A 12,106-nucleotide genomic window follows, 5' to 3' on the forward strand; every position below is an offset into this window, starting at 1 on the left:
ATCTCCGACAACAGGAGCAGGGCCCTCCCCAAGGACAGAAGAGCATTGCGGGTAGCTGTCATCTTCCTCACGACAGTCTCCTCACCTTCCACCTTCACTGAAAAGGTGATGCTGGAGCCCTTCTTCACTTTCTTGGGCGTGAACTTCTCCAGGATCCGAGGCGGCACCAGCCGCTCGTGCACATCTGGAATGACACAGCCAACCCCTAGGGATCCCCTCATGATCCCCTAAAACCTATGCCCACTGGCTATCCACATTTCTGTGGCAGCCAGCCCCAGGTCCATCCATTCTGGCTTCCTGCCCACAGCCTACTGCCCTCTTGTGCCTATCTGGGGCCATCTCACCTGATGCTGGCTTCTCTTCCGGTTCGCTGGCACCTGAAAACGCAGAGCACATCAGACTCTCAGCACTCGAAGGTGCTCTGACCTCTAGCCTCTAGCCTCATACATGCCCCCATTCCTACGGCAAAGATACCTAAACCTCTTGAAACTTCAGCCAGAGATCTGTGGAACTCACCACTCAGCGTGGGGGATGGCTGCAGGCCACGTGGACCTGACGGATAACGTACTGCTGCCCATCCTTGTTATCCATAGCCTCCCCAGAGCTGTAGCCTCGATCTACAACCGAATGTGTGGGCATGTACACAAGCCAGTGGCTTAGGAGCCGCATCTCTCAAGCTCCGGCAGAAGAGGCCACAGGAAGCACTGGGTCCCTCATAGCAAGGCAGCTTTGCTACAAGTTTGGAATTCACCTTCCATGTTCAGGAAGCAGAAGCCTCAAGGCCACCACGGTCACCCATTCCCTGTGGGGCTGACTTCTGGCCACTTGAGTCTCTGCTCACTGGAGCAATGACTGCAGAGCCCTGGCCCCTGGTCTGATAGGGCTTGCAGCTCAGCGCTCTGCTTAGTCCTTCAGGGCACCCACCTCGCACCAGCAGCCGGGCCGATGAATAGGCAGCACCCATAGCATTGCTGATGTAGGCTGCATACTGGCCACTGTCCTCTCGGGTGACTGAGACAATCTCCAGGGTGTGCAGGGTCTTTTTGTCAGTCATGCGGATGTGGGCAGATGTGGTCAGAGGCTGGCCATCTTTGAACCAGTACAGTTTTGGGGCTGGATATCCTGGGGACACAAAGACAAGTGGTCAGCCCCTAGGCCATCTCCCAGTGATGACAGGAGACCCAAAACAAAGGCACCTCAGAGACACACATGACCACCCAAACACTGCTGACTGAGGCCCCCCCCTCCCAACTATGGCTGGGAGGGCTTGGCCTCTGCTCAGTGTGACAGTGCCACTTCCTCACCAGCTCCTCACCTTTCACCTTGAGCTGGAACTTGGCCAGGCGTGTGCCAGGGGCCACTTGGAGGTCTTTCAGCTCCTCCAACACCTGGGGAAGCTGCCCCTCATCTGACTCGGTTCCCTCTTGCTCCCGGCTAGCAGGAAGGACAAACAAAGGGGATTGCCCATAAAGCAACAAATAAGAAGGTTCCAGGCAACAAGGCCGCCGGTGTGACGTCAAACATGGAGGGTTGCTGGCCTTTCCTGAACTCAGGGACAGAGGAGACAGAGACACCAGGACCTGGTGGAAGTCTCCAAGATTTGGCTTGTCAATCCAAATGCCCTAGCCCCCTCCCCCAGTCAGTAGGGTTGCCTCTTCAGAGGCCCTGGGAGAGTCAGTCACTGGACTTTCCCATCTCTGAGAGACCCCACCTGGACAGGTATCCCTGGGCGCTGAAGTACGATGAGGTCTCAGTAGCATCTGCAGCAGTGTCATAGTCTGTGCTGGTCACTGAGGGAAAGAAGGGTGACTCTGGGACAGGGTCTAAACCACATGTGCACCAGCACCGCCTTATAAGGCTCTAACCGTGCGGCCTTGACGGGTGCTACCTGCACCCAGCATGGAGAAAGGCAACAGCTTCATGTACCTGCCCTTCCCCAGCTCATGACTGAGCCCACACTTCCAGCCTATAACTAACTGCAAGTTTCTTTGGCCCAATGAACTATGGCTGCCACACAATTTGCAATCTTCCTGAATTACAATAGCACAAGCAGAACCTTCCGGTTCCATCTTACCATCCAACAGCTGGGGACTTTCTGGCCAGGACATAGTAAGAGGGACTAGATGTCTCTACTGGTATGCTGTTACACATGGAATGCTCAAAGTCCACAAATATACATGTTAAAATGTTAATCTTGGGCTCAGCAGGTAAAGGTGCTTGCCACCAAGCCTAGTGACCTGAGTTCAATACATGGGACCCAACTGGCTGAAGGGGAAAACTGACTCACATGTTGTCCTCTGAACAACACCATACAAGTGCCATGGCACAAACTCTCTCTCTCTGTCTCTCTCTGTCTCTGTCTTTCTCTCTGTTTCTCTCTCTGTGTCTCTGTCTCTCTCTCTGTTTTTCTCTCTGTCTTTCTCTCTGTCTGTCTCTCTCTGTCTCTCTGTCTTTCTCTCTGTCTCTCTGTCTTTCTGTCTGTCTGTCTGTCTCTCTCTCTCTCTCTCTGTCTCTCTCTGTCTCTGTCTCTCTCTCTCTCTCTGTCTCTCTCTCTCTCTCTCTCTCTCTCTCTCTCTCTCTCTCTCTCATACACACACACACACACACACACACACACATACACAAAATAATGTTGAAAAAAATAATTAGGAGGTAGGGTCTTTGGTAGGTGATCAGATCACACCCAGGCCACCCTAGAGACATCCAGGTCTGACCAGCACTCACGTTCCACACGAAGCTCAGCCTTGGTGGAAGAGACGCCCATGCTGTTCTCTGCCAGGCATCGGTAGACACCCATGTCCGCTGGCACCACAGCTGTGATGATGAGCTGGTGACCACCCTGCTGGTCCTCATTGATCATGTAGTGGTCATCCTCCTCCAGCAACTTGCCATCCTTGAACCAGCGTACACTGGGCACAGGCTGGCCTGTTACCACACAGTCGAAGCTCATGGGGTATCCGTCCTGCACTTCTTGGTTCTGCAGCTCGGTCAGGAACACTGGGGCTGGCACAGGCAGGTAGAGGGTACAGAGAGTCAGCTCTGAGGTGCCCTTCATACCCAGATACCAGGTACATGCAGGTAGCCACGGGGGGTGGGGGGGTGCTGTGAAAGAGCAGCCTTTCCTATAAGGGATTTCCCTGACTCCACAGCTGGACACCCTGAGCGTCTTTCCCTTCCTTGTTCTCTAAGAATTCTCTCTTGGTTCTCAACTACCATGAGGCAAAGAAGTGGAGAACTGGAAAAGGCGGGCAGAGAAGGATGTGCAGGCTGGAAGTTTAATGGTGCCTTAAACGCCAGGTGCCCCAAATTGGAGAGAAGTCTCAGGACACAGCACTGAGGGCCATTCATTATCACCTCTTCAGGGCCCGGGAGAGACACACGTGTGCACTGAAGTTGTCTTACTTTCAGTATCTGACGTGGAAACTACCATAAGGAATGGATTTCAACATGCACCGTTAGTGAAGGAGAGAGGGCTTTGCCTCTCCCATAGGCTGGGGACAACCGGCCAGTGCTCCCTTCTGGTTCTGTATCAGTCAGCCTTCATCTTCTTTTCTACCCTACCTCAGGCCACGCCCCCCCAGTTCAGGCAACTGCAGCCCACAGACTCACCAGCATCTGAAGTATGCAGGCCAGGTGCCTTCGCCAGCGGCACCGCAGGGGTAGCAGTGGGGGCCACCTTGCCAATACGCATCTCCACTCCCCGGGGTCCCTGCTCCCCTAGGCTGATCTCCACTCCGATGCCCATGGTGGCAAACATGTCACGGAAGCAGGTGACTGCCCGGCGGGCCTCTGTAAGTGACTCGAAACGGATGCACACAAAGTTTTCGTCCTCTCGGTATGTTTGCCAGTCTGCAGGCTCCTCTGGCTCCGCTGGGCCTTCATCAGCGCTGAGGAAGAGTTCCTCCTCTGAAAGCTCTGCTGGGCTCTTTGTGCGGAAGAGGCGGTGCAGGCGTCGCGCTGCCCGGCGGAAGGCATCATCCAGCTCACCCCCGGAGGAGCTCTCAGCCTCACTCTCTGTCCCACTGACCACCACACAGGCACTGTGGCTTACATGGCCAAACTTGCTGCTCACCTGACAGGTATAACGGCCAGTGTCACTGGGGCCCAGGCCAGTGACCAGCAGTGAGCAGGTACCATCCTTGAGCTGGTCTATGTGGTAGTGCCGCCCGTCTGTTAATTCTATGCCATCTTTCAGCCAGCAAGCCCGCATATCAGCCTTGGTGGACACCACACACTCCAGCCGCAGCACATCTCCAACCTGGGCTTCTGTGTCCCCAAATGTTCTCGAGAACACAGGCCCTTCCTGCTGTTTCATCTCCTTCCGCACTTTGTAGCCTTTAAAGGCAGCCTGGATCTTCACAGCTGCCTTGTCGAGGGATGGATCATTCAAGTCTGCTGTGCTCAAGTCTCCCGGCAGTGGGCACACGGGCACTGCTCCCTCCTGCTGCTTTTGTGGCGTCACAGACATGGCCACCTGGGCCCCATGCTGTGGACACAGAATATGAGGTCAGAGCAAGACAGGAAAATGAGGACCACGAACGCTCCAGGCCCAGCACCACTCCAGCATGCCACCTGTCTCCAGCTTAGTGGCTGCCCAAGTGCTTGCTGGAGCCTTGCTACTACATCTCCCCACATCTCCCCAAAGCAAGTGCTCTTCCTAGAGGTCCCAGATAGGGACCCACAGCATTGTGGGGAGCATCAGAAAGGCCAGGCTCATCTATCTCTTCAGGAAAAAAGTTGTGACTGTTTAGTAGGTGAGTGGGTGGGCATCTGGAAAAGGCAAAATGCAAGAGCAAATAGACAGGCAGGCGGTTGTGTGGTTGAACGGGTTGGGGGGGATGGATGATGATGGATGCATGAAGGGTAGTTGGGTAGATGGGTGAGTACCCGAGTCAACAGAGAAATAAGTGAACAGGTGAGAAAATATAATAACTAGAAAATGAATAGTGAATAGGGGATAGTGAATAAAGGTATGAGTGAAGGGAGGGACAAGGAAATGTTGGAGGTGTAGATGATGGATGGATGGATGATGGATGGATGGATGATGGATGGATGGATGGATGGATGATGGATGGATGGATGATGGATGGATGGATAGATGATGGATGGATGGAAGGATGGATGGATGGATGGATGGATGGATGGATGGATGATGAGTGGATGGATGATGGATGGATGGATGGATGGATGATGGATGGATGGATGATTGATGGATGAATGGATGATGGATGGATGGATGGATGGATGATGAATGGATGGATGATGGATGGATGGATGGATGGATGATGGATGGATGAATGATGAATGGATGGATGATGGATGGATGGATGGATGGATGATGGATGAATGGATGATGGATGGATGGATGATGGATGTATGAATGATGGATGGATAGATGATGGATGGATGGATGGATGATGGATGGATGGATGATGGATGGATGGATGGATGATGGATGGATGGATGGATGATGGATGGATGGATGGATGATGGATGATGGATGGATGGATGATGGATGGATGGATGATGGATGGATGGATGGATAGATGATGGATGGATGGATGATGGATGGATGATGGATGGATGGATGATGGATGGATGACTGGATGATGGATGGATGATGGATGGATGCTTGGATGGATGGAGATGGATGATGGGGATGATGGATGGATGGATGGATGATGGATGGATGGATGATGGATGGATGGATGATGGATGAATGGATGATGGATGATGGATGGATGGATGATGGATGATGGATGGATGATGGATGATGGATGGATGGATGGATGATGGATGGATGATGGATAGATGAATGGATGATGGATGGATGATGGATGGATGGATGGATAGATGGATGGATAGATGGATGATGGATGGATGGATGGATGATGGATAGATGGATGATGGATGGATGGATAGATGATGGATGGATGGATGATGGATGGATGGATGGATGGATGATGGATGGATGATGGATAGATGAATGGATGATGGATGGATGGATGGATGGATGGATGGATGATGGATGATGGATGGATGGATGGTGGATGGATGGATGGATGATGGATGGATGGATGGATGATGGATAGATGGATGATGGATGGATGGATTGATGACTGGGCAAACAGGTGGGATGATAAATGGATAAGCTGAGAAATAAATACATGAGGTACAGACAGTAGACTAGTGGACAGGTGGATGGAGACAGGTTAATGGATAAGTGACCCAATAGCTCAACCGGTGCAGGAGTGATGGACAGATGGGTGGATGGACTGCAGATGATGGACAAGGGGCCAGAGTATGGACAGAGGAATAGAAGATGTTTAGATGAGAAGATAGACTCATATACAAATTGAATGATAGTGAGTAGATGGACAGATGGACAGACGCAAGAATAGATGGAGGAATAACATTCATAGATGAAATAATGGATGTGAAGTTGGAAAGATTAAGCAACGTGGGTGTTGAGATGGATGGATGGATGGATGGATGGATGGGTGGATGGATAGATAAGTTATAGGATTAAGGGTAGGCACAGAAATGGGTGGTGGAGATAGAACTCCCTGCACTCTCCTTGCTGGCCAACTAGGAGGCTCACCTTGCTGGCCAGAGGTGAGATCCCAGGACCCCCAGCCTTCTTGAGGTAGGTAATTAGGGAAGGGGTGCCAGCCCGGGACTCATCGTCAGAGCTGGTGTGTGAGAGGTCAGCCTCCCCTGTGCGTGCTAGCTCGTCAGCTGTCGAGTAGCCCTCAGAGAGGTCGGGAGCTGTCTCTTCTGCTTCCTGCCGCAGATGCTGCACACGGCTGTCTTCCTCGGGCAGTTCACTGATGGAGTCCAGCGTGGGCTCCCGACTCATGCGGCGCTTCCGGGCAAGGGCCTCCCAGAGCAGGTGCAGGTCACCCTCCTGGGCTGCCTCAGGAGGCAGGCTGGGCTGCGTGGGGACCTCATCCTCAGAGCCTGAGGTCATGACCACTGAGGAGGGCAACAGAGCAGTCAGTGGGTGAGGTCTGACAGAGCTGCAGCCCCAAGCTGGCCTTGGCTGCCAGATGGCGTACAACCTGGCTGTGGTCCTCTGGATCTCTGCTTGTACCAGGCACCTTTATCTGTTCTGAGATGCCCCAAGCCTCAGATCCCCAACACTCCTCTTTGCTCCCTCTCAGCCTGCCTCATGCAAGGGGACCACACTAATTCTACCAGAACAGAAAACAGCTCAGCAAAAATAAAATTAGATGTATTTCCACCTGGTCAGCACTGCTGATACAGGAACCCAGGTTCACAAGGACACTACAGAGGGAGGATATGCTTACACTGGGGCACGCTCAGAAGGCAGGAGGAGGGGGCCTCAGTGCAGCATGTGGCTCAGAGTGCAGCGGGTAGAGGAGGGACACAGAACACAGAGGGGCTCTGGCCAGGAGAGCTGAGCTAGGGGGTGGACTCAGCACAACTGGGTGAGCACAGGCATTGGGGGGCAAGAAACTCTTGGTGTGGGTAGGACCTCAGGCACAGGGGAGCAGGAGAGGACTAAGAGCAAGGTGGTCAAAGTGGGAGCATGCTAAGAGTGCAGAGGGGGTTTCTCGGGGTGATGCTCAGAATAGGTGTGGGTCACAGTGCAGACAGTGTGCAGTGTGCCTTGGAATGCAGCATACATTGAGGAGGGCACGTTAGAAGTAGCGTCTTTTGGGCAGGGGTCCCAGGACTTAGAAATCTGCCACCAAGCCTATTTGGGGATAGGAGGCTGGCCTATAGCACAGTTCAGTCACATGAGACCTGCCTCGTCTGGCAAAGCCTTGGTTTCTCTGCACATCACATGGACGCTCAGCCATGTCTCCAGAGCACATGAAGAAGAAAGGCCAAGCCAACCGTTCCCCACTCCCAGAGCACCCAACTCCAGAGCCCAGACGCACCGTTAAAAGTGGCAGCGGCCGAGGAGGGCAGGCCCCGAGTGGGACCACAGCGGTACTCCCCTTGGTCTTCCATCCTAAAGCCTTTGATCACCAGCATCTGCCGCTGACCCTGAGAGATGACCTCAAAGCGCCCACTGGGCTCGATGCGCTCTGTTCCCTTGTGCCAGACAACCTCGCCAGCATCAGCTGCCACTTCCAACTCCAGGCACACATCCTCGCCAACCACTGCCTGCCGTGTCTCTGGGGCTGGGGCTGGGGCTGGGGCTGGGGCTGGGGCTAGGGCTGGGGCTGGGGCTGGGGCTAGGGCTGGGGCTAGGGCTGGGGCTGGGGCTGGAGATGGGGTTGGGGCTGGGGCTGGGGTTGGGGTTGGGGCTGGGGCTGGGACCGGAACTGAGGCTGGGGCTGGGGCCAAGGCTGAGGCTGGGGGCTGGGCCACTTTACGTTCCGTTGGCTCTGCTGAAGAAGTGTCCACAGAAGATAGGCCACATCAGCCAGCGTCACTGTCCCACCCTATAGGGCTCCCTCCCTCCAACTTGCACAGTGGGGCACTCTCTTGGACTGAGAGCAGAAACTCACCTATCGTCACCATCTGAGGCAGATGTACAGGCTCCCCAGCACCTGCTGGACCCACAGCTGCCACTCGGAAGCGGTAGGTCTCCCCAGGGACCAGGCCATCCACCACACACTCTGGCCCAGGTACCAACTCATGGCACAACTGCCACTGTCCTGTGGATGCCTCCTTCATTTCCACACGATAACCACATAGCCCACCGCCACCATCGCTCATGGGAGCCACCCAGGATAGGGTCACAGAATGGTCACTACGGCCCACCACCTCAGCATCTTCAGGGGGGTCAGGGAGGGCTGCATGGAAGATGGTAGATTAGCACATGCACTGAGACCTGACGTGCTTCCAGCAGTTGCTGGGGTCCAGTAATAGATATGTCATACACTTTGGGGTGGATTTCCTTATGAGTCCTACAGGACCCTCAACCCAGTGGCAACAGACTGTTTGGGGGAGCAAGGCATGCTGCTGAAGCCTCCATAGGCTGGCATTTGTGCATTTTGGTACCCATCACCAAGGGCAGCCACTGGGACTGGAGTGCCTCATTTCTCTTGGCCCTTCCCCCAAGAGCTGAGCTTAGATCTGCACTAGAGGAAGAGGAAGGGAACACAGAAAGTCTCAAGGGACTCTGGCCTCAGGGGGCACTCAGGGATGAGCGCGGGCATCTCTAGCCAGTTACCCTTATAGACCTGCAGCGGGAGCTCCTGGAGACACTATCCTCAGGCTCATAGCATCTAATGGAACTGCACAGAATCTAGCTCTGGACAGTCACCATCTGAGTCAAAGTGGGGTAGAGGTAGGGAGGCGGGGAGGTGGAGTTGGGTGTGCCCCAGACCCAAACTGTAGGGAAGGGATCTCTGCCAACCACTCACCCAACACAGAGAGGTGTGCAGAGGCCACGGCATCACGTGCTGCAAATGTGACCTCTCCTGTATGTTGGGGCTGGGCGTTGTTCAGCGTCAGGGCATGGTGGCTGCCGTCTGCGGTAACTGTCCAGTCAGCATCATCAGGTTGGATGGCAGCTCCGTTGATGTACCAAGTAGCCTCACCCACAGGCACGGCCTCGCTTAGTGCGCAAGAGAAGCAGGCCTGCGTACCAGCTTTCACAGAGGCATCTCGTGGGGGCTCTAGGACCTCCAAGCGCCAGCCTGTGGGGAGCAGAATGGAAGAATATTTGCAAAGTGTGGTGAGGCTCTGAAAGAGGAATGTAAGGCCCCCGGCCCTTACAACACCGCCACCCCCCAATCTAACTGCGAGTTGAAGGTGTCTCATACTGAGAGTTAACCTGATTCTCCCAGACTAGGAAAGCCTCATGTTGGGAAGTCTAGAAGGCCGACAACCCTTACCCACAGTCCACGCACACACACCCGTCCCTGCTCACACTGCTCTGGGAGCTACAAGGGCCTCTAATGGGAAAGTCCTCCAAGATGTCCAGAAAGTTCCATCGGGAAGATATCTTGGAGACTTCCTTTTGCCTCCCCCATTTCCTTTCCCATTCCCCAGCCCAGTGTCTCTAAATCCCTACAGACCAAGGAGGTCTAGCCACCTAAGGGGAAGAGTCTGGAGACATCCACCAACTCTCCCAGCCAGGTAGAGCCTTTGTTGGAAGGGTAGAGACACCACCCTTCCCACTGGTGTCCCCACCCCTGAAGAGTGGCATTTGCCAGCTATCAGTAGAATCTCACTCTGAAAATGACTCTCCCACATGTGGCTCTCATCTCAGCCCCTGCGCCCCCAACCCCACCCATCTACCCTCATCCCTCCATCCTCCTGAGTTCTACTGAGCTAGCCACACAGTTTGGGAGGTGGGAGGAACCCCACATTCTTCCCTTCCTGCACCACCTCTGCTCGAAGTTCAGCCTCCTATGGGAGAGTCTCATCCCACCGACCCAGCCACACCCTGCCTCGGCTTGGCACCTCTCACGGTGAGGAATGCAGATGTGACCACATCCCCTGCCAGGAAGGTCACTCGGCAGCTGTCCTGTGGCTTCAGGTTTTTGAGCAGCAGCAGGTGCCGTAGCCCGTTCTCAAAGTAGACCACCTCCACGTTTTCTGAGGTGTGCACAGGCTCATCGTCTAGCAGCCAGGAGTGGGCAGCCACCTCAGGCTGGGACAGCAGGCACTCAAACAGAGCTTCACCGCCTTCCAGTGCATCCACATTCTCCAGGCCACGCACCACTGTGTTCTTGGCTGCAGAGGGAACAGGGTTCAGCAGAGTTGCATCTCCAGTAATCCTTCACTTCTGTCTCTTACAAGAACCCCTAAAACTGTGGATCCCAGCGGCCACCAGTGGCACTCAGAGTCCGCTGGGGGAGGTGTGGTCACTCAGCTCGCTCAGCCCATCACCCTCTCCATGTCAGCTCCACTGGGCTCCAGATAGCTGAGGGGCATCCTGTGCCTCACAGATGAGAGACCTCATAGGTGTTCACAGATCCGAACCTCCTAAGCCCAGACTCTAGCCCGCTGTGTCCTTCCCCACAACGGTGCCTCCAGCCTCAAGATGTAGGCCACACCCTTTCCCCAAGTCCCCAAACAAGCATTTCTGGACCTGTCCCTCACCCCGAGGATGCCTTCCTTGAGTTTGTATCCATTGGAGGCCTCCCAAACCCATACCCTTCCTATTTCCCCTCTTGCCGCCTATATTGGCCACTTTCTCATGAAAGCCACAAGCTCACAACACTGTACCTAACCCATATAGATATTCCCAGTGTATAGGTCGCCTGCATTGCAAGGCTGGCGGCCATCGCTCGCCTGTCTTTCTACCATGATTATACCAGGCCGGCCTGCCAGGTGGCCTCACCTTGCACTTGGAGCAATGCCACAACTCGAGTGCCTGCGGCCTCACAAGAATAGATGCCGCTGTCACAAGGCAGGGCTGGCCTGAGGATCAGCCTGGCTACGGTCCAGTCCTGCTCTATGACGACACGGTGCCCATCTGCGCACACCTCCCGCTCGTTCATCTTCCACACGGCCTGCACGGGCCTCGAGTACTGGCAGAGGAGCTCAGCCGAGCCACCCTCCTCCACCACCAGGTCCTGCATGGCACTCACCACCTCCACTGTGGGATCTGTCGGCCAACATGCCAGACATGCATCAGCCCCTGGGACAGTGCCACCAAGGCCCACCCACCTTTCTGCTGTCCGTGTTAGTGGCTTCAGCAGCTGCAAGCGTGGCGCTTTGGTGGGCAACGGCTTAGCAACAGGGGCCTGGCATGTGGCCAGGAAGGAAGACCCATCATGGCTGCCCAAGAGTCCTATGTATCAGACATGCCTCATCCCAGCCACGGTAGATGACAATGTCAGGCTGCCTGTCCAGGCTGTGCTCCTCTTGCCCAAAGTGAACACACAGGTCCCATCTTAAACACACCTGGATCATAGATCCTCGCAGTCTGAAGCTGCAGCCCATCTTGCCCCCCTCCAAGAGTAGAGGGATGCTTGCTGACACCCTTGGGTCCCATCCCCCACCCCCACACCCCATTGAAATACTACTCAACCAATAGCTGTTCATCCTGCATCTGGCTCTACAAGGGCCGACAGGAGACCTTAGGCAAAGGCACTGGATGAAGGATTAGAAATGAGATGTTTGGAGTCCCCAGAAGCCTGCTGCCCTCCCCGTCCAGCTAACTCTTCCCAAG

General features: G+C 54.7%; 1 protein-coding gene across 1 annotated transcript in view; it reads right to left on the bottom strand.

The window, feature by feature from the left end:
* Nucleotides 1–12,106, bottom strand: part of LOC127207931 (obscurin-like) — a 115,139-nt gene that overhangs the window by 23,900 nt on the left and 79,133 nt on the right. The window contains exons 57-68 of the mRNA XM_051167283.1: nucleotides 10,390–10,662; nucleotides 9,345–9,620; nucleotides 8,484–8,771; nucleotides 7,908–8,195; nucleotides 6,602–6,975; nucleotides 3,610–4,486; nucleotides 2,725–3,003; nucleotides 1,712–1,790; nucleotides 1,316–1,434; nucleotides 925–1,122; nucleotides 345–377; nucleotides 86–184 (exon numbers count right to left, since the gene is read on the bottom strand). Of these exons, the coding sequence (XP_051023240.1) occupies nucleotides 86–184; nucleotides 345–377; nucleotides 925–1,122; nucleotides 1,316–1,434; nucleotides 1,712–1,790; nucleotides 2,725–3,003; nucleotides 3,610–4,486; nucleotides 6,602–6,975; nucleotides 7,908–8,195; nucleotides 8,484–8,771; nucleotides 9,345–9,620; nucleotides 10,390–10,662 (3,183 nt within the window). The remainder of the gene's footprint in view (nucleotides 1–85; nucleotides 185–344; nucleotides 378–924; nucleotides 1,123–1,315; nucleotides 1,435–1,711; nucleotides 1,791–2,724; nucleotides 3,004–3,609; nucleotides 4,487–6,601; nucleotides 6,976–7,907; nucleotides 8,196–8,483; nucleotides 8,772–9,344; nucleotides 9,621–10,389; nucleotides 10,663–12,106) is intronic.

Source organism: Acomys russatus, chromosome 25, assembly GCF_903995435.1.
Source record: "Acomys russatus chromosome 25, mAcoRus1.1, whole genome shotgun sequence".
Classification (NCBI taxonomy): domain Eukaryota; kingdom Metazoa; phylum Chordata; class Mammalia; order Rodentia; family Muridae; genus Acomys; species Acomys russatus.